At 45.2% G+C, this 25,340-nt stretch overlaps 1 protein-coding gene across 5 annotated transcripts in view; it reads left to right on the forward strand.

Annotated features, from left to right (window-relative positions):
* The window catches only part of SAMD4A (sterile alpha motif domain containing 4A), a 228,680-nt gene that overhangs the window by 168,864 nt on the left and 34,476 nt on the right, over window positions 1–25,340 (forward strand). For 3 of the 5 annotated variants that reach the window (XM_015143720.3, XM_001086657.4, XM_077941036.1), the window contains 3 exons: window positions 4,301–4,564; window positions 16,434–16,543; window positions 19,345–19,431. In XM_015143720.3, the coding sequence (XP_014999206.1) occupies window positions 4,301–4,564; window positions 16,434–16,543; window positions 19,345–19,431 (461 nt within the window). The remainder of the gene's footprint in view (window positions 1–4,300; window positions 4,565–16,433; window positions 16,544–19,344; window positions 19,432–25,340) is intronic. The other 2 variants (XM_077941037.1, XM_028851561.2) reach the window with 1 other exon arrangement.

Raw genomic sequence — 25,340 nt, forward strand, 5'->3', positions numbered from 1 at the left:
CTCATTAAAGATGCTAGGAGATGAAAAATCATAAGGTTAGATGAGGTCAGAAAAGTTGACTGGTCCTGATAGTATGACCAAGTTTATAACAAGATTATAAGACCCTCTGGACTCCCACTGCCCGACTGCTGTAGCAAGATTACTTTTAACTGCTGTTTCTATATTTCAACTAGACTTAGTTAATATTATTTACTTTTAATTCATTTGAATTTAAAAAGTTTCAAAAATTACAGTGTCCTAATGATGTATGCATGCATGCATACTGGCATATATTGTGTATATTACAGACCTAAAATTTTTATAGAGGTTTTTAAAAATAGAAACAATTTTGGATCCATACTGTATACAATTATTACATTTTGGTTTCCATGTTTTAAGAGTAAGAAGGCACAGGCCGGGCGCGGTGGCTCACGCCTGTAATCCCAGCACTTTGGGAGGCCGAGGCGGACAGATCACAAGGTCAGGAGATCGAGACCATGGTGAAACCCCGTCTCTACTAAAAAAAAAAAAAAAAAAATACAAAAAATTAGCCGGGTGCAGTGGTGGGCGCCTGTAGTCCCAGCTACTTGGGAGGCTGAGGCAGGAGAATGGCAGGAACCCGGGAGGCGGAGCTTGCAGTGAGCCGAGATCGCGCCACTGCACTCCAGCCAGGGAGACAGAGCGAGACTCCGTCTCAAAAAAAAAAAAAAAAAGCACAATTTTGTTCCCCTGAGTAATTTTCAGTATGCTTTTCAATATAATGAATCCATCCTGAAATATGCTGTCCCTCTACCCGCACTATTATGAAAGTCACAAATGCAGTATAAATTGAGGACCTCAGTTCTGCTGGACTTGCCAATTTCTAATCTAGGTTGAGATTTTTTTTTTAAGGTATACTTAATTCGGCAGCATTTGAATAGGACTTCTGGGTAGCTGAGGTCTGAGTGAATCGTTAGCCATTGTCTACTGCACAGCAGTCCACAAACAAGAACATCTAGAAGCCTCTGGCTAGAGACATACTGGGGCAGCTAGCACCACGCTGAAAAGCTTCTCAGAAGTCTGTATTTACTGCTCTTCCCGCCCTACTCATAGGGAAAAATAAATAAATAAATCTGCCCGAATGTCCCTATCACCCTCTGTTGTCACTTCAAATGAGATCTCTTAGTTAAGAAAGGGTAGGGGCTGGGGATGAAACAACCACTGGTACTCTGCCACTGGCCCCATCATCAATTCCACAACTGCACGGCCTATTTTCTTGTAGCCTCTTTCTGCCCATGACAGCATTTCCTCTGCTACTTTATGCCAAACAAAGTGCTCCAGTGCAAGAGGTAACACCAAAATCGGCTTTGTGGTCACCATTGCCTAAACCTGAATATCTGTCTTCACCCCAAAGTGGCACTGTTGCCAAGGCACTTGTCACCTGCTTTCGTCTCCTTCCCACAAGAAGACAAGCCTGTACTGCTACCGGGCCTCGGTTCTTTTTGGAGAACAGAGGCATTTACCCAGTACGACTTTTGATTGAGGTGTGGCATTCAGCCTGGCTCTAAACCCACGGCCCTGTCTGCAAATCAGAAGCTTAGTGTGAGACACTGTGCTTAGTTACCACAGCACGTTGGCTTCTACAGAGATATTCCTGAATTTGGTGGCAGCTGTGGGAACCAAGCAGTGTTTGTTCAGATATAAAGGGTATGAGCCCTTTATAGAAAGTCATCAGGAAAAGACCCTGGCACCTCAGGTATAATTGATGTTTCCTTAGAGGCACAGGCCAAGTTCATATCATATCCCTTATGACTGCAGTTAAACTCAGAAAAGTGTGAAGAAATGGGTGTGGGTTTCTATGTACAAATCCCTGTAAGTCCATTAAGTTAGGTTAACATTTAGCTCTGATCTCAATAGCCAGTGAAGTCCTTGGATAACTGACAGCTTCCCCAAGGATGCCCCTCAGTGGAGGAGATAGCATGGATTAAAAAATAGATTAAAATGGAAAGAAGCAAATTGGCTCCATGCAATAATGGAATTCAACTACAGTGTACGTATTGTATTGTTCTCAGCATCCATACGAAAGATGAGGACTGTCCTAGCAGTAACCTCCCGTGGTTAGCGATTAGTTACCTATTCAGTTATGGCCTCCAACCAGCCCCAGTACTAAGGGTTCCACTGTCTCTGAGCTGTGTGCCCCTCTTTGGCAAGCCCTGTTTCTGTGGCTTCAGACTGACTACTCCTGGCTACGCGGAGGAACCCCCACTTCCACTTGGGATACACCTGGCAGGCACCAGTCAAAGCATCCACCAGATATTCTGAAATGGTTGCAGAAGTACCAGAAAGCAAAGATGTCTAAGCTGGAATGTCCCAGCACTCAGGGCAGCCCTAAACAAGTCTGCCCAATTTTATATAAATACTTAGACAGGCATGAAATGGATTTTCTGGATGTCTGGCTTTTCTTCCTATTGGCTTCTCTCTTCATTTTTGCTGCTGCTTTGTTTTATTTTTTTCTTTCTCTGCTTCCCCCCTACCCCGCCCCCCCACCTTTTTCTCTTGCTAATTCTGGTCCAACCAGGTAGCAATGCATTTTCCAGGGAGCCTTTTTAAATAGTTTCTTCCTTAGTCTATTTAGTAGCAATGCAAGCCATTTAAGCCTGTTAGGGTCAATATTTTTAAAACAATGTTCCCTTTGCATATTTTTAAGTTAGATGATATTTCCTTGCCTTTGATAGAGTCTACCCAAATTGGAAATTTCTCAGGTTACAAATACTAAACTCGGCAGCCCTCTTTTGTCCCCCCTTTTCATTCATAAAGAAGTTTATAGCCCTTCCGATTGTCCCCACTTCACATACAAGGCTGCCCTTCTGGCCACACAAGGCCAAATGGAAACACTGACCACAGAGGCCTGAGCTCCATGACTCTCAGGCTTGGTGACTGCCAGCTGCCTGGCAGCAGCTTACCCAGCCCACTACTGCCCCAAACACACTTCTGGAAACATCCAGCCTTTTGACTCTGGCCTTTATCTTTTGAAGTAGGGAACACAGTAATCTGCCCAGGCCTTTATGTCGGGACTGCCCTACCAGAAACGCAGTTTAGCCAAAAGCAGGACCTCTCACCATTGAGATGCCTGGTCTGCTTACTGAAAAACATAGATTAACACCCACAAAGAAGTGCTCATCTAAATTTGGGAGAGCAAATGCCTCATTGATGGGGATAGAGCCTGAGATGGAATTTAATGGCTTCCCTGAAAAATGTTTAAAAATGCATGTGGCTCAATTCCATGTTAGTACAGCAGCAGTCAAAATAAACCGGACCTGTCAGGAACTGGTGCTGAGAGAATGTTATGAATAGACTTATTTTGTAAAGTTGTCACTTTACACACCCAGAAAAACCAACCAAGGCTAACATCGACTCCCTCAGCGTTGGTTTTTGTTAAATCCCTCCCTTGAATGACTTCAATTTAATTTGGCTAGTTATATGAGTTATGTTGCTTTTTCCTAGTTTTCTGGAAAAGAAATTAAAGATGGGGGCTGCGCGGATGTTGTCCACTGTGCAGAAGGGCTGAACATGCTGGTAAAAACCATTCCCAGCTTCCTGAGAGGACCCCACTGGCTTCTGAATGAAAGCCTTGTTACCTGGAAGTGTTTGCAATACAAAGTTTGGCATTAACCTGTGAGGCCAAGGGAAAGAATCAGCCCTAGAAGAAGCAACCCTTTCACCCACAGCTAGCTGCAGTGCCCCATACCCTGAGGTCATGTTAGTACGGGGGCCCCTGCTGAGCCATACCACCCTTCAGAGGCCACAGTTCCCTGAATCCTGGTTGGAAAGACTAGTCTACCTTCTTCTGGTTCAGCCCTGCAAAGATACCAAACAATGGCCAGCCTGGCTGCCCTTCAAGATGTCCTCCTGAACAACATGGGTAATGTCAGAATTTCTGTTTAAAAAACAACAGCAACATACTTGTCCAGCACATGTTCTTTTTGCTTTTGGCAGATGGCTATCAAGCCTTGCCTGATTTATGGGCCCACTCCTATGAATCCTGATTTCTAGAGTTAGAACCCAAACCAGATCCAGACCCACAAAGGCTAAGGATCAATGTGTGGACACTATAGGTTTGGCCTCCTCGGAGAAGCCTAACCCACTGAGAGGGACAGACAGCATCCTTTTAAACCGCCTGAAGAAAACGACCATGCCAGGCCTGTATTCAACCTGCTGTGACCATGGATGGAGTTGTAAGACAATTAGTGGTATCTCTCAGGGTTAAGAGGTATTGTGGGTTCTTCGGCGTCCCAGGATAAAGGGGGGGGAATAACCTATTTCATTTTATTTTTTTTTCCAGTTCTCTCAGGCCAGGCACACCACAGCCCTTTGAAACGATCTGTGTCCCTTACCCCACCCATGAATGTGCCAAACCAGCCTCTAGGACATGGATGGATGTCTCATGAGGACTTACGAGCTAGAGGACCCCAGTGCCTCCCATCCGATCATGCCCCCCTGTCTCCACAAAGCAGTGTAGCCTCTTCAGGAAGTGGTGGGAGTGAACACTTAGAAGATCAGACCACTGCTCGTAACACATTCCAAGAAGAAGGTAGTGGTATGAAAGGTGAGTGACTGAACGAGAAACCACTGGGGACAGAGCCCCTCCCTTTATTGGAGACCAGAGGGTAAAAAAAGAGAGGTAGTCAGCAAGAGAGAAGGACCCCACCCCTTCCCCAGGCTTACGCATTTGATCTGTCCCTTCAAGAACTCCAGGTTGACCATGGCAGAAAGAGCTCAGATTCCCCTTCCAGTGCTTCTTGCCAAAATCTGGCAAATAGGAACCAGAGTAAGAGAAGTCAACACTCTTTTTTTGTTTTGTTTTGTTTTGCATTGCAGTGACTTGCAGACCATTAAATGAGTCACAGCTAACAGTGATAGGATCTTCTGTTTGTAAAGCTACTGAGCTGCTCCAACCTTCCACCTCGTTGCTGTGGCTAGGGACCTGTCAATAATTCAGAAAAACAAACCACGGGATTTTTCTTTTCCTTTTTAAATATATCTTGGTGCAGAATTGCAGTAGTGCTTCCTTTCTCTCTCCTCTTCTCTTTGATATCCAAAGAAACCTTTAAACCCTTTCCTCTGCATCTATTTAAGGGACATGAAAATACCACTGAGAATCTCTAACAGTGTTTTAATCCTGATAACAGATTTGCATACAGGTGATAAAGACCTTTTGTGCAGCATAAATAAATTCCTCCATTGCCTTGTGAGTCTATCCTCTTCTAAAGATATTCATCAGGAGATAGATTCCCAAATTACTTATGATAGGTACAAAGAAGGTACGTGCATGCTATATTTTAAAACTCCACTTGTACAAGGGCTGGGAAGCCCTTAGGCAAAGATGCGCATCAGAGACACACTAATGACAATTTTAGATGGTGAAACAGTAACCACTCATGCTTTGGGGACTAGCATGCTGAGGGGAGGCTCTGAGAACAGCCTGTTTGCTGGCATTAGTAGAGTAGTCCTGAGGTTTTGCTGTTTCCGATCTTCCCCTTGTAAATGATCAGTGTTGACATAGGAAGCCCTGTACTGATTCCCCTGTCTTCATGGAAGCCTGGCACAGAAAGTATGCCCTTGACTGCCCAACTACCGGTTATAAGGGAGCACCAGGCTGAAAAATGGAGCTTATCAACTCTGAGAATCAGGCTGACAAGAAGCTGGCACATTCCTTGAATCTTCCTCCTGCTTAGGCCTGCGCCCTCTCCATCCCACGCCCGTTTCATTGATGGTTCCAGTGCTGAGTGCCCAGAGTAAGGGGATGTGTCTTAATGGTGATACAAATGGGTCTTTAAAGGTGTATAACAGGCAGCTAAAGCCATGTGTCACTTGGGTACGAAGGGGATGTGTGTCTTCTTTCTACTTCAGAGTTTTCAGGGGACTGTATCACAATTTTGGAGCACTAGCAAAACTCATTTCTGAGTTTATGCTACATGGTTATGTGTTAAAGCAGCTGAGCCACAGGTGGTGCATAGCAAGTGAGGCTCAACCCTGCTCTAGGTAAGCCTGGCTTGGCATCTGTCAATCGGCATCAAAATAGCTGAAAGACCAAGGGAGGCTGAGACAGCCGTTGCTTTTAACTAGCTTCTTTCCAGGTGAAGTTCAGTGTCTGGACGGTTTCCAAGAAAGCCCACGTTGCAGTTCTAGTTGGTAACTGTGGGGATGAAGCATTGGCCTTTGTGTTTGAAAAGCAAGGAGGATCCCAGAGAAGGGCCATTCACCAGGAGAAAGATCTCGCCCAAAGAAGAATGCTGATTCCACTGTCTTGTTTTTGGATATATATTCTTCTCCCTTCTACTTTGTTTTCTTTCTTTCTTTTTTTTTTTTTTTTTTTTTGAGGCCCTTATGCACACTTTTGACATTCTCCCAAAGTAGGTCAAGGTATGCTCATTGAGTGCTGCCATTTTGAGGTGAGAAATAAAGATAACAGGTTTTTAAAGAGGAATGAGAGAAAAGTTGAATAAATGCCCTATCCCCATTTTAGGACAAAAGCCAAAATATTGCAAAGGTTAAGGAATATACCATATCTAAGCCTATTCAAGTCCTTTCGTTAGAATTGGTGAGAACTGTCTCTTCAGAGCCAATTCAGTCAGAAAAATGACACAGACAAGATCTCATATCCAGGATTTTCTTTATAGGCCCAAGGGGTGCAGGCAGAAAACAGGCTATTTGATGGCCTGATGTATTTCCATCTTCTCTGACCTACTGAACTTCCCTTCTTCCAAGAACTGGATTGGGATTCCAAGTATAAAGTCAATAGCAAGTTAAATGGAAAAAAAAAAAAAGTTTGAAGGAAGAAACATTATAGATGATGAAGGATTCTATTTGTGGGAAAAGTATATTTGCAGTTTAGCTGACAGGTCAGACAGAAAAAATGTCCACACCCAAAAACACTAGCATTCCGAAGTGTCACGGGCCAGTATTTGTTCAATACAAATGTCCCTCCCCAGCCCTGCTGCAAGATGCCACTGCTGCAAGGACCCTGAGGACTCTTCTGCCACCAGATATTATTCGAAATGGCTTCCTAGGAGTGCACCCAAGAAGCAGCCTGGCTTATAACCCAAGGCTTTGTCATTTGATCTCCATGTCTAAGAGCAGGTGCTGGTTTAAATTTTCAAAATAACTCACACTTTTAAAGACATGAGATATGGCCGGGTGTGGTGGCTCACGCCTGTAATCCCAACACTTTGGAAGGCTGAGGCAGGTGGATCGCTTGAGGTCAGGAGTTCAAGACCAGCCTGGCCAACATGGCAAAACCCCATCTCTACTAAAAATACAAAAATTAGGTGTGGTGGCGCATACCTGTAATCTCAGCTACTCTGGAGGCTGAAGCTGGAGAATCACTTGAACCCGGGAGATAGAGGTTGCAGTGAGCCAAGATTGCACCACTGCACCCCAGCCTGGGCAAGAGTGAGTGAGACTCCATCTCAAATAAAAAAATAAAAAATAAAAATAAAGAAATGAGATATAAAACCAAGTGAGGTGCTTTGAAAAAGAGCTGACTCTTCCTCTTGGCTCTACAATCTTTCTTTTCTATGACCCAGGCCCTTTGGCAGGAGTCGCAGCTGTTTTAAAGTACTTGCTGGTCCACTTTGGGGTGCCATCATCTAATGCTATTTTTCTAATAGTTAAACATCCAGTTTAGAAGAACAACAAGAAAGCTTAGTAGAATTGGAAGAGTTCTCAAATCCATATAGAATGTGTCTTGCCCTCACGTTGCACCTTGGGAAAAGAATAAAAAGTTATTATAGTTGAACTTGATTTAGTGTGAATTCCTTTTTACAGCCAACAGCTGTGAACATCTCTCTGAAACACTGTGGTATTCATCCATTCCTTCCTTTCATCCAGCTAGACTGGCCAGGTCTGGCTACATATCCTCCCTTAGGAGTGTACCTCTTGGGTCAAGCGTATGGAATAAATCTCATGGTCCAGCATTCTTGCTCTTTGCATTTTTCACATGCATGGATCAAGCCCCCTTCTCGTCTTGGTGTTAGCACTCCCTACCAGGGACTGTCACTAAGTTCTCTTCCAAGCAGACCAGCTCCTGCTCTGAAAGGATTAACACATCTGCCCACAGTGCTTTGGTTTTCCTTCTTTAGTAAATGTCCATCCTTATGGTTTAAGTAGACTTCGAAGTACAGATTAAATGTCTCTTGAGGTAAAGATCTCACGCTAATATCTCTAGCTAAAGAAAAAATGATATCCGCCATTTAACTTGAAACTAACCCAAGAGAAGTGGGAAACAATTGAAATATGAACTTTCTTCCCTTTTTACCCTTCCCTGTGGAGGCTACTGGTTATACATGTTTGGACTAAGGAGGCTGGTTTGGTTTCTACATCCAGGTGTCTTTGTTCATTTCAAAAACTTCACTATGACTCATCTCAGGGGAAAGATTATTGATTGTGAGTTGGTACTCAACTGCAATACCATTCTTTCCCTGGGCAACTCATGAGTGGAATGTGCTCTGTTGCCTCTTGTCTCATACAAGGCTTTCAGAGAGAGAAAAGACATTCTCTTACTTTCCTGGAGAGAAAGTATAGAAGTCAGTTGGCAGAAGACTCACATTTCCCACTTACATTAGCACCATGTTCTCAAAGATGATGCATAAACCCAACACCCTATGACTTAACAAAATGCCACAGCTGTGATGAATGATGTGGTTGCATTATATGGGAGCAAAGAGAGGGGGAAATTACTGATTCACAGGTTACTTTTGTCCTCATTCAAGTCAATTGACTTTTTTGAGCACCTGCTGAGAGAAACTTTAGACTAACTAGTTTCTGGAGAGACAGGGGTGAGAGATACTGTTCCTGCCTGAAGCGAATCACTATCAGATAAGAAAAAAAACAAAAAACAAAAAACACAGACACTTAATGCAAGTGTCCTGCTGTGAAAATACGCTGTCTTAAAGACTTGCCCTGGGTCAGGGCAGGCACCATGAATGACCCTCATTCAAAGTGGTGGAGGGTTCCTAGAGGAGGGTTCCTAGAGGAGGAGAGGCCTAGAGCTGAGTCTCGGAGCACGACTACAGGTCAGCCAAATAGTAAGTGAAGGAAGGGCATTCTATGCAGAGGGAACAGCATTCACGAAATCACAGTGACAAGGGCGCTTGACCAAATGGATCCCATGGCTTGAGTGTTAAGGGCACATGGGAAAAAGGGGTCTGGAGAGGGAAAAACCAGACCCTGGGCATTGCAAAGGACATTCTCTTTTATCCCAAAGCTATTGAAGGAACTTCTGCAGCAGAATGACCTGCTTAGGTCTACATATTAGAAATATGACCTTCAAAGCAGAGTGGAATATACATCCAAGTGTGGAAGGGACAGGGGCTTCCAGATTTGAAGGCCAGCAGAGAGGTGGAGGACGTTTCAGTAATTGAGAGGGGAAAGGAAGTGGGACCGAGGCAAGCAGCAGTGAGAATAGAGACAAAGGAGTATTCAGGGTTCTTCATGAGATAGAGCTGAGAGGGCTTGGTAACCAATTGAATAGACAGGCATGGAGCAGGAGAAATTTAGAACGATGCCCAGGTGTCTGCCTGGAACATCTGGATAAGCCACGGTGTTGTCTAAGGCAAAGGGCATAGAGGAGGAGAAACAGAAATGGGGGATGGGGGGGCAGCATGGGGCCTGGTGAGTGTGGGAACTGTAGAACATTCCAGTGGAGGTGTGCAACCCCCTTAATGGGCCCCACAGTGCACCATGCTCTTGGTTGGCTTAGCCTCGCTAACAGCTCCAACTTCCTCTCCTCACCTGCAGTTTCAGCATAATATTACACTTACCTGAAACCAAGTTCATCTGAGGGACTTCATTCCAGGTAGCTGGGTAGAAAAAACCATAAATGTGGGCTCCTAGGAAGCAAGGAGCTCTGTGACTTTCTTGCTGTACTTGCCTGTGTGAAGAGGGGTGGAGACTGGCACTCTGTTTCTCATGCTGTGAGCTTCAGCCTCACCATTACGAAGCAACACCAACCGGGTATGCTTATGATGTGTGGCATTATGTTGGCACACGAATATAGAAGTCATTGAAACTGATGCATCGTTTGTATATAGACATGATAAAACTAGAAAAAGAAACAACTGGCTCCAGGAACCTTGCTGGAAATACAGCAATTAGGAGTGGAGGGGCCATTGACTGTGAAAATATGTTGTTTGCCTTTTCTAAGGAGACTTTCGTTAGATGAAACTTAGATAAACTTTTTCTCTCCGTAGTAAAGGAAATATGTTGTCTACTCTGAAATAGCCGGTTTGGGGTTTTCAGTTGTTTTTGAAATGCAGACCTTTGAACCTCTACTTCTCCAGAATGAGAATGGAAAAGTTATGGAGAGGTGAGATCCTCTTTAAGAAAAAGGAACCTGTCAGAAACCTTTGTAAGAAGGGTTGAAAATACAGCAGTTCCGAGGGTCATAGAGGTCTGAGTGATGGAGTGGGAGTGGCACAGCCCCATGAGTGGCTGGGACATGTTTGTTTCAGCATGGCTGCCATTGACACTGGTCATTATTTTCTTGATGTTGACTTTCTAGCTGCCTGCTTGAATTCACTTAAAGGAAGGCCAGTATTGAATAAATGTGCTTTATTTTTGTTTTTAATTTCCAAATGCCAAGACATGGCCCACAGGCATGAGTGCTCCTGGGCCAGGAACTGTGCTAACTCTTCTCAGATAGGCTGACAGCCCTGAGGTCTTTGAGAAGCAAATCCTCAGGATCCCCCCAAATTCGAAAAGTCGTGAGACTTTTAACCTTCACTCCTTACCAAGCATATATTTTCCTCTGAAGTGTTAAGGACTGTGCAGGCACATGGAGGGCAGCCTTTGATATGGACACAGCCACTGTTTAATGACACAAAGCAGCCGGGCGCGGTGGCTCAAGCCTGTAATCCCAGCACTTTGGGAGGCTGAGACGGGCGGATCACAAGGTCAGGAGATCGAGACCATCCTGGCTAACATGGTGAAACCCCGTCTCTACTAAAAAATACAAAAAGCTAGCCGGGCGAGGTGGCGGGCGCCTGTAGTCCCAGCTACTCGGGAGGCTGAGGCAGGAGAATGGCGTGAACCCGGGAGGCGGAGCTTGCAGTGAGCTGAGATCCGGCCACTGCACTCCAGCCCGGGTGACAGAGCGAGACTCCGTCTCAAAAAAAAAAAAAAAAAAATGACACAAAGCAGGCTGCTTTAAAACAGCACTTTCACCTGTCATCTCTAATGGAAACTGCAGGGAGAAAATTAGGCCCTCTTTGTATCTAACATGTCAAAGTGGGTATTTTACTCCAAAATAGGCCACCTCTCGCCTTCCAGAACCCATATATGCTTCCCGCAAGCCTGGAGACTCCCCGGAGGCCTCCATGGACACTTCCCGGCATCAAGGAGCACACTGAGGAGGATCCAGCACCAACGAGGCCTGAGACCAATCCTGCTCTCTTTTGCACAGAGGCTGGAACAGAGCTGAGCTGCTTGTTCTGCTCTGGCCAGAAATAAAGACAAGCTTCTGTAACCTTGATGGTGCTGCTAAACTTCTCTTCATTTTTTAAAGGAACGTGAAGAGTGGGTACCTTCTTACCCCTCAGTTGGCTTTCCTCTTCTCCCCCTCAGAGACCAAGGGTGCAGTCGTATCTTGGAGGGAAAGAGCTATTGAGAATAGCCTGGCTTGCTGTGGTAAATGGGAGTTGACCTTCCATCTGCAGTTAGCAGGACCACCCCTACGTGAGCCCTTGCGTGGGAACAAGGCTGTTCATGTTTCTGTCTGCCAGAGATGCCTTTCTCCCTGCCCTTCATGCTGCATTTGATATTGGGCTCTTCAGCAATACTGATTCCATCTTTCTCTCTTCTGGGGTTTCCCTGTTTGTGGGTCAGGTGCTGCATGGTCTGTTGATCTGAGTCAAATTTGCAGCCATTTCTGCAGCATGCATTAGAGACAAGCAGTCCCAGTTCTAACTGGAGCCCCGCTTCTGTGTAAACTGTTGTACACACCACACAGCCTCCCTGTGGCTGATTTATCTGAATTCTAAAAAGGAAACAGAAATCAGCATGATTTAAAACTGGATCCCACTGGTAAAGACCAGCAGGCAAATATAGAGCATATACAAGATGGGTGCAGCACTATTATCAAGAATGACCATGAGAAGATAAATCAGTGCGGACTGCAGCAAGGTCTAGAAGGAGCTTTCTGAAGGATGAAGACTGTGGGATGAGACCCACTGATGTGCACATACATGGTGGTGCTTTGTCCCAGAAACCTCCTACCTGTTGGCATTCTCTCCTTGCACTTCCCCCTGAAAGTCTGTTACTCCCAGAGCTCTACCGTGGGTCTCACCCCATGCTCTTCGCCAGAGAGATTCACCCACTTGTGTGGCTAAAACAACCACCATGAGCTACTGACAAGGAAACTTATTCTCCAGCTCATACCTTTCTTCCAAGACCTTGACTGGTTGACTTCTCCCCTTGTATGACCCAAAGGCATTGACAGCCAGCTGATCTCAAATCGAGTTTACCCTCTCTCTCTTCTCACCCCACACCTGCTGCTGCCCTGTTTTCTCTGTCGCACCAAACCTGAATCAAAGGAGTCATCTCCAGCTACTTTGTCTCTGTCACCCCCTGCTCTTCCCTGAGCTTCAAGTACTGTCAATTTCCATTCTTTCTTTCTCCTCTGTCATGCATCCCAAGCCACCATCAGGATCTTCCTAAGTTCATGTCCTGGCCTCCACCGTCACCATCTGCCAGGCCAGCCTTTTACGTTGACAGCCATTGCCTTTCTAGCACACTCATCTGATTGTGTTCTGCTACTCAGGTTTCAGCAGTTTCTCACCACCCACAAGATGAAGTCTACTCTCTTTGTTCAGTATTGCATATCTCAGCCATTTGACCCCCTGCCTATTTGACCCACCTTGTCTCTAGCCATTCCCCCCATCCACCCATGTGTCTGCTCTACCCTGCTCTGCCCTCTTGACTCTGTGTTTCCTTCCTGCTTCCTGAAATGGCTTCCTCACTGTGGCCATCCTAGTGGAGACTCCAAGTTATTGTACTTTGAAGCTGCCCTTCACTCCCTATGGCAAACCAAAAGGCTCATCGTTCTGTGCTCCCCTAGAACACTGTGTATACTCAGCGCTTGTCCTATTGCTATTATAATTTTGGTGTAAGTCAGCCATTCTCTCTAGATTAGAAGTTCCTTAATGAAAGGGTCACGTCTTCACAGAGCTTGGACCCCAAGCATTCAATATTGTTGAATATTGAATATTGAATATTGTTCAGTATTCAATATTGAATAATAGGCATTCAATAAATGTTGAATGAGCAAATATCAGGATTCCCACACTTGGCAAAGAAGTCAGCCCAGCATATAGCAAAAGCATCTTTATCTTTCTCACACTGCATAAGAGAATGACTTTCTAGTTTGAGACCCCCAGTGGCATGTCCATCAGGAGCATCCAAGGAAGCTAAACAGCTGTGTGCCAGCCAGAGGCATGCATGCCTTCAATCACATGTCAGCTTCTGCAGGACACAGCTCTGCTTCTCCCTGTTTGTCTGTATTTTCCAACCATAGCCACAGCCCACAGCTTCACAGAATGTAAAAGGTAGATGGGAAGTTACAGTAGGTGGTTCTTAGCATTGCATCCAACAATGTGGCATCTGGACCACGGGAAAGGACTTGAGTCTATCCCTGGCCAACAGCTTACAGAACCCGGCATCCAAGTCATTAGAATTCCTGACTTCAGGGGAATGAAATGGTCAAGGCTCTTGCTTCTCTGGTTTGTTTCTCTTTTAACAGTTTTGTTCTAATCCTTGGCAAGGAAAGGTGCCTCACCACAATCCAGAGGGTGAAAGGTTAGTAGGCTATGTTCTTAAGAACTGGGATTTCCTCTTCTTTGTTTATCTGTTCTCCTTACAGGAGGGAGTGCTCTTTGAGCACATGGCACTGAAACAGGACAATGCTTGCTCTAAAAACAGTATCCATGTGTACCTGCCTCAAGAAACACAGGGCCAAAAGGCGCTTACATTGCCCAGGAATGCATCTAGAAGTAACTCTTCAGGAAGGCCTAACTCATCATGTTTTGAAGTTGGATAGGAGCCTTTTTTAGGAAACCTACTCCCAATGGACCCCCATTTTGACTAAATGAGTGAGGCCGGCTTTTCCACTCCTGTAACCAGGGCAATTCTAACTTGTCAAAATAGTTTTATAGAAAAGGAGCTAGTACTGATTGAGCTGGGATTTGCACCCCACCCCACAATTTCTGACTCTTAAAACACCACATTATCACCTTGGCTTATAAAGCACCATGTTTACAACACGATTCAATAGCTCAGGATTCTGTTCATCATCAGTGGATTTTGCACGGTTCAGCTGTAGGGCACCCAGTGAAAATTTGCTCCAAGAGACTGCTCCCTTCTCTTTTGTGATGAATTGTGCCCAAGAGCAGCACTGGGTTACCCAGGCTTCTCTGAATCATGATCATTGAGTTTTCTGAGCAGTGACTTGGGACTTTCAGGATGTAAATAGCAAACGTGAAACCTGGTGACAGAGTGGTAACATGCCGTTGGCCTGAAAGCCAAAGCCGTAATTAAAATAGGTGCCGCTCACTCTGCAGAAGCATTAGCGTTATTTCAGCAGAAATAAAAGCATGGTGGAAAATGAAGTCTGGTAAAATAGCTCCAGGATGTTGCAGGATGGAAGGTTCCAGACTCCTGAGCTGCCATGTCCCAGACTCTTGATCCAACTGCAATTTGAGTTGAGGATGATGTAAGGGGTTAGTATGATGTGTTGGGGAAGCCTTGTCTGTTTGTGGTTATTAATGGTAACAGAGGGACTCTTGATTGTCATAGTAGAGTGAAGGGCTTTCAAGCACAGAATGGAGTGATTTCTAGCCTGAGATAACTGAGTCTGTTCTTAAGATGCCATTGACGGTCCAATTTCAATTCTCCAGAAATTCCCCTTCATTGACCTTTTCCTTACTGCAAATCAACAAGTAATCTCACCAGGCCCATCATCCCCACCTAAGTCTTTTGAGTTCAGGAGATTATCCCACACCCACATTCCCTAAACCTAGAGGTGTTTCACTCAGGAAGCAGGACCTGATTTCAGAATAGTCCAGGCCTCTTTCATCAACCTCAACATTTATCTACTCTAAACGTTGAAAAATTGGAAGGTTCTTGCTTGTTTTGGAATATGTGTGGTCAGTGCCTCAGAATAAAGCATTTAGCAATTGATAGAATCCTGCAGTCAACATGGTTGGTGATGGATAATACTTCATGAAAAACAAGAATAACATTTACCCAATGCTTTAGCATTTCAGAGTACTTTACTGTCACTGTTTTTCAGCCACTGATAGGCTGTTTGGTCCTTATTTTATAAGAATTGGTACATTGTAGGAAAGAGCTAGGAATCAGGAGATCTGGGTTCTGGTTCCCATTTCACCATACACTTGCTCTCTGATCTAGGAGTCATGACTTCTTCTTTAGAATGATCCAGGGATGAGGGAAGATGATTCTGGAAACTTTCCAAAGATCCTATCAGCTCAAAAACTCTGACTAAAAGAATATAGGCAAATACTTTGTTTTGGTTTTATTTAACAAGGTAATAGTTCTCCTGTGGATTTCAATACAGTTACCATTTACTTTTCTTAACTTTGGAATCTCAGACTTGGAGGTTATTTCAGATGCACTTTAGAACTTCCATTATCCTATGGCCTAGCCAATCTTTGGGCCTTTCAAGTCCTGACATATTTTTGGTTGACAATCAAGTAAAAAGTCAAAGATACATCTGGATACATATCATGGCTTGGAGAAATGGTCAGTGGACACACCCCCACAACAGAAACATTTTTGGGAATCAGGATGCCCCTTTTCCCATTCAGGTATATATAGGGAGGCATTTTTCGTGGGGAAAGATCAGGCTAGGAATGGGTGACTCCACCATTTTCCTATCACTGTGGGAGTGGCTGAAACAGTGTGTGAAAATCTACACTGAATGTACAAAAATTATCTTGAGGTCGTAGTCTGCTCATGTAGCTCTAACATTCGAAGCCAGCTCTTTCCAACTCAATGAAGAAGCGGTCCAGCTAATGCAGTTGTTTCCTGCCATCTTTTTGCTCATGAACCCCTTTGGGAATCTTATAGAAGCTATGGATGGCCCTCTGCCCAGAAAACTTCCCATCTACTCACAAATTGGGATATAATTGTAGGGAACTTGTGAATGCCCTGAAGCTCATGGACCCCAAGTTAGTTCTCCTGGTCTAAGTAGAGTAAAGGAGCCCACCAGTAGGAATGTCAGGGCTGGCCTGAGACTTCTGCATCATAGCTAAAATTAAATGCGTAGTAACATAAAGATTTTTTTTTTCCTTTTTTTCCTCTGACCATCACCCTCTTTTCCTTTCTCTGTTCCTACATCTCTTGTCATCTCTTCTCATTCCCTCTCATTTCTCCCCCCATCTCTTGCACATCTTGCACCACAGATGTTCCAGCCTGGCTAAAAAGCCTCCGCCTGCACAAATATGCTGCGCTTTTCTCCCAGATGACCTATGAGGAGATGATGGCCCTCACCGAGTGCCAGCTGGAGGCGCAGGTATGTGCTTGAAGTGACCGTTCCCTGAGAGGGTGCCCCAGGCGGGACCTGAAGTTCAAGGCCTGGACAACCTTGTCTGGACCCATACCTATGCCCACACAGTAACCCGGCCTGTCATGGGAACTGTGGGGTGCTGGCCAGGATTCCATGGTGAGCAAAACTGAGTGGATTCTTGCCTTCAGAGTCCAATAGGAGATGGAAGACAAGCAGATAACCCCAGGGTCGTGAGGGTGAGATCAAGTGGTGTGAAAAGGCATAATCTCGGCACACTCGAAAGTTCCAGGTGCTAGGGAGGAATCGGTGGAATTTCCTAGGAGAAGTAACATTTGACCATGCCACAAAGAATCTACATCCCTGCCTTTGCTTTTCTCACTCTCTCCCTCCCTCTGCCCGAGCAGGGCTTGGCTTGTTTGGGAAGTGACAGATCCATTGTCTGTTGTCTAGTCCAGTTACAAATCAGCCAGCTTCTAACTGGACTGCTGAGTAGAAGCACCAGGTCATGCCTCAGACCCACCCCAACATTTTTAAAAAGCCATGTCCAGGCCGGGCGCGGTGGCTCAAGCCTGTAATCCCAGCACTTTGGGAGGCCAAGACGGGTGGATCACGAGGTCAGGAGATCAAGACCATCCTGGCTAACACGGTGAAACCCCGTCTCTACTAAAAAATACAAAAAAACTAGCCGGGCGAGGTGGTGGGCGCCTGTAGTCCCAGCTACTCGGGAGGCTGAGGCAGGAGAATGGCGTGAACCTGGGAGGCGGAGCTTGCAGTGAGCTGAGATCCGGCCACTGCACTCCAGCCTGGGCGACAGAGCAAGACTCTGTCTCAAAAAAAAAAAAAAAAAAAAGCCATGTCCATGTCAGTCTTTGTTGAGATTGGAGAAAATTATGCAAACTTTTTTTCTTCTAACCTGAGACAATCATTGAGAATGAGATTTCCATAGGTCTCAAATTTCATTTCCCCTAAGGCATCTTTCCCCAATGTGGATGCCACAGGCCAGTCAATAGAACCCCTGAAACTAAGCATGTTTCCTGCTACGCTGTGCTCGGTTGTGCTCGGGTGAATGGATCTGACCAATGTCTTTGTTTCCCTTGTTTAAAATGCTATTTGCATGTTTCACATTGGCCTCAGTTTCCTTTCAGCAATGATTTAAAAGAATTGATGGTCTGAATAGGCTAAAAATATTTCCTTTGCAGGAAGAGGAGATTGTACCATTTGGGCATGGCTGGTCTGGATGCACACCTCCCCGCAGATCACCGGTTCCCCAGTGCTTATTCGGTACCCTCATTTAACCCTGCAGGCCTGGCGGACTCCCAATATGGAGACACAACACAAAGCCCAAAGTCACTGCACATTCTCAGAGAATGAAAGGCACTCATTTCAACTTCCTAACATTTCTCCCACCTCTTTTTGAATCTTGATTGCTCAAATCCCAGGGATTGACGAGAACTGTTTCTAAGAGCATTTTTGTGTTTGGGTCAGAGTTGAAAAAAATCTAAGTCATCAGTTGTTCAACTTGAGGAAAAAAAACAAGAAATAATTGAGGGCAAAGCCAGAGGCCAGCACAAACTTTTCAGAGTAATTTAATTCACTAGAACCCAAAGTTAAGGGTAAACAGAAATATACCCCTAGTGTTTCATCTTAGAGACTGGGTTCACTTGTCATTTGAGTCTTTATTTTTCTAGTAAAGATGTTGTTGATATTCCTATCTTTTCCTTCTTTAAGAAGAATTCTATGGAATAGTTGCTAGACATTTGAGTTAGAGACCTTATTTGAGAAAGGGCTGTCTATCAGGAAATTTGCAGTATCTATTATCAACAACTGTTTAAATCCTTAGGCTCACCACTGCTACCCAGTTAAGAAGATAAAATCCACAACTCTTACTGTGAATCCTAATCATTTACCGGAAGAGATGACTGAATTATGAATTTAAGTAATTTTCTATTCTAGTTTTCCTTAGAGTAACAAAAGACAGGCTGCAACCTAGCAGAAATTCCCCGTGTTTTATGACACTCCATGTGGACTCTACTGGGCTGCTCATCTTTTCAAGATGGGTAAAAACACAGGGAGGGTTTGAGAAAGCCATGAATGTCTGTATGGGGTTGGGACCTTCAGGGAAACTGAGAGGGACTGAAATTATAAAGCCTGGAGAAAAGGAAGAGTGCATGACTTAAAAATTATCTTCTAAGACTGTGAAGAAATTTCATGCTGAGTAGAATAATTGGCCATTCCACATCTCTCTCTAAGATACAGAAAGATACAAATACAGATAAAAAGTATGGTCAAAAGACACAGGCAAATGTGTAGCCAGATGGATTTAGAATTAAGAAGATGGCCAGGCACAGTGGCTCACACCTATAATTCTAGCACTTTGGGAGGCTGAGGCGGGAAGATCGCTTGAGCCCAGGAGTTTGAGACCAGCCTGGGCAACATGGCGAAACCCCCTGTCTACTAAAAATACAAAAATTAGCCAGGTGTGGCGGCCTATAGTCCCAGCTACTTGGGAGACTGAGGTTAGAGAATCACCTGAGCCCAGGAGGTGAAGGTTGCGATGAGCTAAGATGGCGCCACTGCACTCTAGCCTGAGCAACTAGAGTGAGACTCTGTCTCAACAAATAATAATAATATTTAGTAAGAAGAGGTTTATGACGATGGGTACTAATGCAAGAGGTAAGTGGATATTGATGAGCCCGTGAAAATAGAGGAACAAAGAAGACAGTAAAAGCCTCCAAGAACCTGTAAGCTGATTCTTAAAAATATGTTTTTAAATATACATTTAAATGTAACTTGTTGTTTAATTACAGAATGTTACCAAAGGTGCAAGACACAAAATTGTCATCAGTATTCAGAAGCTCAAAGAAAGACAAAATCTCCTGAAGTCTTTGGAAAGGGTAAGTTATTGGATGAGGGAACATTTCCACTTTTGTTATGGGAAAGTAGACTAAGGAAAATTCTCCATTGGAAGTGTCATCGACAGACCTGCTAGAGCATATCATGCGGTTTCCTTCCCAAAGTCAGAGAAAACAGAATAATTTTGAAGTGAAACCTCCCGGTTGCACGTGCTTCTTTGGAAGCTGATGCCTCAGTGCGCTTATTCCCCGGGCCCAGGCTGCCTTGCCCAGCTGTCCCAGAGCCCTGATGAAGTGCTTTCAAATGCACCCTTTTTATATGCATTTGTGTCTCTGCCTCGTATACATTTGTAGAGATCAGTGAGGTGACCAGTTCACAATCAGACGCTGAAATCTTGGCAAAACAGGGCAGGGCATGCGCAGTGTGCTTTGGTCTCACTGTCCTCCCAGGGGAGGGTCTGTTTTGAGAAAAGCTGCCCCCGAGTGGTGATACTAACAGGTACGCTGCAGATAGAGGCGGTCAGAAGCATTTGGCAGGCAGACATAGTTGGCTCTCAAGAGAATCATTTCAGGCTTTAACTTAACAACAGAGTTGGTCCCTGTGACTCTGATAGGAACCATCTCAAAAATGCTAAATGCTGAAAAAAGTTTATTCCAACGTTAAAAGCAGTGATCAGCTGCCTACTGTCCCATTTTGTTTGCTGCCTACACAGGTCCTCTTCTTACCTTTGTGTCTGGATGCTGCCCTGGTAACAATGTCATTTTTAGGACTTAATGACGACAAGATTTCATCTAAGATCCCAAGGAGGGCAAGCCCCGTGCCTCACACAAGTGAACCAGCATTGCCTCTGCCTCAGGGCTGGCATTCTTATGCATGAGTACTGGGAGGCAGGAGTGGTGGGTGGGAAGTTCTGTGGCTATTTGCAGCCTGCAGAGCTTTAGAGGTAACCTCTTCTAGTAATTCTAGGGAGCTTTTGGATTTTGGAAGGGGACAGAGTGTTGACGGAGGTAGGGATAAAGCAAATTTTGTGAGCACATAAACATTTAATGGAGTGGTAATTTTTCAGCGGATGCACAAAGACGTGTGTATAATTTCATATAGACTATATAAAGTTCTATTCAATGCATATATGTTGTATATATTTACAGAATATACATATATAACTTTGTAAGGAACGTTTCTTTTAAACCTCTGGCCAGATAGACAGACAGACAGGCTTCTCACGTGCACATCCGTGATTAAAGACCTCTTCTTACTTAAAGTGAATTACAGATTACAAGTGAGATATCCAATTGAACCTGAGGTTTATTTGTTGTTGTTTTTAATTTTATACTACTTTAGAAAGCAGTTTGTCTAAGTGACTATTGCCATTTTTAAATTGAGAAACCATTCTCTTTGGGGGAACATTCAAAAGGCCAATTTACTCTTTGTTAGAAAGTGCAGAAAACATTTTGCATAAGGATTTGATTGCTAAGTGTTATGGTAAAAGAGTGATTTTTTCCCTTCTTTCTGGAGCAGCCTTGAGGATTCATTCATATCCTCCATCACTGGGAAAGCGCACCCACCTGGGAGACAAATTCCTGTTAGCTTTATTCCCTGCAGCCTGGCAGAAGTCAGCACGGGGAACACTCTGGCAGCCCAGTAGCAAGGGTGACCCCGACATGCCATTGACTTTCCATCTAGCCTTTGATAAGTCAGTGATGTTTTCTGTGTCCCAGATTTTGCACCTAGAATAATAGTGACTCCCCTGTTCGCTGGAATGGGAAAGTTAAAAGGTGCCACCTACAGAGCAGAGTGTGATGGCAGCCAGTGGTCAAGTGGAAAGAAATGGAGTTTATCGAGTCTGACTTCTTTGAGAGAGGAGAGCTGATGTGTGTCAGATGACTGGGTTGAGCCTGAGTCAGAATACCCGAATGTTTGGACATCCGGTGTGTTGTCCCTGCCTAAGCTGATGAGCTGGGGCGGGAGGGAATCTCTCTCAGGCATCCACTGAGGACTCATCCCCTGGCCCTCCTCTCTTCTCTGGAACCCCTAACTCTTGCTTTGCAAGGGAGTGAGTTGTTTGTAACCTGTTACCACTGACGGCACCAGTGGCAGACTCAAATCAGCCATTTCTCAGGCATTCCCAGACACCGTTGGGCTGATGATGCTGTTGGGAAAAGAGTCATCTGCCCCTGCCTGCTTCCCGTATTCTTACCTCACATAGATTTCTAAGGAGATAGCTGGGGCCCCGCCCATAGTTAGTTCATAATCAGTGGTGGCTGTCTGAGCTCTGTGTGCAGAGCTCTTTTGTTCAGTTACTGAACCCTTATCAAGCAGCTGCCTGGGACACAATTTGCCCCATCCACTGGAGGTTAACCGTGAGTCATACATGGCTCCTGCCATGGGGAGCTGGGGACGTGCATTGGGACAGTTAGATATGGCACCATATTATCCCATAACCCAGTCTGATCGACGTCATCACCATAGCAGGTGGGGAAGCTTCCTGAGGTGAAATAGACCGCTGTGCAGTGATGAGGTGTAAAGCCTTCAGAAGAGCAGGATGCTGGCCGGGAAGCTCATTAGGAAACTATAGCAAGTCTTGATGGGACCTTGAACCAAAATAGAGGCAGTGAGGATGAAGGAGGAGGATAGAGATCATTTAGAGGGAGTCCAGTGATTGTGACGAGGCTTGGGTTTGAGTGTCACAGCATTTGGGGACAGAAAAGATAAAGAAGAGGAGGAGGATAGAGATCATTTAGAGGGAGTCCAGTGATTGTGACGAGGCTTGGGTTTGAGTGTCACAGCATTTGGGGACAGAAAAGATAGGAGAAGTAGGGGCAGGAAATGGAGGTCCATGGGAAGGGTTGAGTGTGAGGTGCCTGTGAGACACCCAAGTGGAAGTGGCAAGTCAGTGGCCAGAGAGCAGGCCTACAGTCCAGGAGGCCCACAAGGTTTGAAAGGACCGATTGTGCGTCGTCTGAGTGTAACTGATAATAGGTGCTCCCGGGAAGTGTGTGTCAAGAGCGTGGACAGGCCCTTAGGAGCACTGTAAGATATGGAGGGGCTGAGCAATAATACGGGCTGTGCTCGCCCAGAGGGTCGGGAGGGTTTGAAGGAAGGAATCCCGCCAGGTGCCATGGAAGTGTCACATACAATGGAGACGAAACACTGTCCTCTGAAACTGGCCCTCAGCAGGTCACTGTGCCGTGATGATACGGGTTTCAGGGGAATGGGAGGAAACAGAAGCAGAAGCCTGTGAACCAGTTGGTGTGAACGGGTGAGGGGCCATGGGGTATAGCATTGTAGACTTCTCAAGGTATATGGTGGAAAAGGGAAATTAGAATGGTCACTGGAGCAGATTTTTCAACATTTATCTTGAGTAATGAAAATGTTTCCACGTGGTTTTATTCACCATCCTGGCTTTTCAATTCACTCTCAAACCGTGAAGCTAAGCCATGTTCTGAGCCTGGGTCCCTGGCATGGAGGAAGGAAATACACACACACACTCACGCATTCACCTCACTTCCATGTATTGCTGCTTACAGGAGGAGGAAATGCTTCTCTGTAAGCCTGTGCCTTTTCTTCAGACACATCCAGATCTTGTCCTCTTGGGTTCAGATCTGAGACCCCCGATTCCATCAAGTGCTGCAGAGAAGCAGCAGAGAAACTTAATATTAAATGCTAAATATTTCCGAGGTTATAATGCCTTATACTAGTAAGGTACATTGTATACTTTTTAAAAATGTTTCACCCCTATCGGTAGATTTGGCCCGTACAGCAAACTTCCTAAGGTAATCAGGAGAGCTGCTGGTATCCTGATTTTAAGAAAAAGAAACTCGAGTCCAAACTCCTTAGCAAGTTGGTTCCTAAGGACTTGGAAAAGCTCTTGAGCTTCATCTCAATGAGCCCTGCTCGACCATGTACAGCGTCCTTTCGTCCTTTGTTCCTTTCCTGCTGTTTCTCCTTTCCTGAAACATACAGTGGTGGTCAGGGGTCCCTCTTATATGTTCCCACAGCTCCCTGCCCTGATGCCCATCATACCATGTGGGTCCCAGAAACTGTAAGCACCTTAGAGCAAAGATTATGACTTAATTTGCTTTCATATCCCCAGTGTATAACAGTGCCTGGTTGATGACAGGGCTCAGCAGCTGATGGGTGCATGAGAGGAGGAAAGAACAAATGCGCTAGATACAGGAGTCCTGTCTATTATGCGAGAATCCCAATTCTTCTTACGCAAAGGAAAGGATGGAGTTAGAGACACCACATGAGTGCTGGGGACACTTCGGCTGCTCAAGACTCTCTTTTCCAGATGGTTTGCAGCTTGTTGTTGTCATATGCCCAGGAAAGGCACTGAACCAACCTTCCTCCGAGGCCCAAGTTAGCCACACCAGGGCTAGTATAAGTCAGGAAGTAATTTCCTTCCTGCTTGTCTCCTGAGTGATGGCTGTGGTCAGTGGTGGACCAGACTTCCCGCTGTCTGATCTCAAAGGAGCTCCTCAGCTTTGTAACAGCACGTTAGTTAATGAACAGCTTCACTGTGCCTCTTTGTGTTTATCATGTGGGATTATATTTTCTGTATGAGAGATCAGTCAAGACTTGGGTGGATTCCTTATTTTTTTGTCAACGTGGAGAATTAATTCTCACAGTTAGTCAAAGGTGCTAGATTGATTTCCATTCTGGCCATTTCCCTGTTCCTTCTCAATTTGGGCACTCTGTTTTGAGTTCAGGAATTCATTTTTAAGTGTCAGGAACATGACCTGATGGTCACAGTGCCATGCTACTGATGCCAGCTTGATCAGGGGATGAGCTAACTGGTTGTAAGCCAAGTGTTATCTTTGAGACAATGGCTTGATGTCTATGAGGCAAAAACAAAATTCTACATGATTCCTGGGAAGTTATATTTTATAGAAAGTGTCCAACATTATTCATTATGTCTTTGGTTTCTTTTTTGATTTTTGTTTTCATTTATTGATTGATTTTTGGTGTGGTTGCCTCCAATAGAAGAATCAGATAAGATTTGAATGGAGCATGCATATGTTTCCTGTTTGAAGTCTCTTCACATATCCAAAATCTCCTCTCACCACTAGCTGGAGAAACCTTCTTGCCATGTGACAAGAGCAGGCAGGGGTTTGGTGCAGTTGAAAGAGTGTCCCAAGCATGCATTTGCTCATCCCATTGACAGCAGCTGCATGGGATGGCACGGCAGGGATCCATGTGATCACCCCAGCATGGTTTTCCTAGCCCCTCTTCATAGGGAAGCTTCATCCCTCTTTTCCCTTCCCCTCCTTAGTCAGGGGCTAGACAAGGAGGTCAGTGTCCCCCGCAACCCAGGGGCTGGTTGGGCCACTGGCAGGACCTCAAGGTAGGATCCAGGGGTCCCCTAGTTAGCATGCAGTCTGATCAGAAAAGGTGGTAGGTGCTCTCCTGCCATGGGTCAGCTAGCTCACCTCCCTGTGCCTGCCCTGGTCACATCACCAGGTCAAGTCAAGGAAGCCGATCACATGATGGTGTCTAGATGCTGGGAAAGGGCCGGGTCTACTGTGGGCAGCAGGGAAGGAGTGATCAGGAGCATGCCTGACTGCTGCAGGGACATCTGTCATGTGTAGAAGGAAGGTGGCAGACGCGAAACTCTCCAAAGAGAAAAAGGGACTTTCTCCCCTAAAATAGGCTGAACAGTGGCCCTGGCCAGGTTTGAGAGACAATTCTCGTGGCTAATTAAAATTTCACTTCCTTCATAAACCCTTCGTGCCAACTAGGCTAAGGCATAATCCAGGCTCCACTTCCCACCCCTCCCCGCCAAACAAAGCAGGTTCCTGCCAACCACAGGGTGTGGCTGTTGGTGTTCTTCGCTGCCCACAGTTGAAACAGGCACATTCAAGGCTGCCGTCCTCAGCTTTCCTTTTTCTGATGGATTGATTGGAAATGTTTGGGTGCAGAAATTATCACATTTCATATGTTTGCATTCCCT

This window comes from Macaca mulatta, chromosome 7, assembly GCF_049350105.2.
Source record: "Macaca mulatta isolate MMU2019108-1 chromosome 7, T2T-MMU8v2.0, whole genome shotgun sequence".
NCBI classification, from domain to species: Eukaryota; Metazoa; Chordata; class Mammalia; order Primates; family Cercopithecidae; genus Macaca; species Macaca mulatta.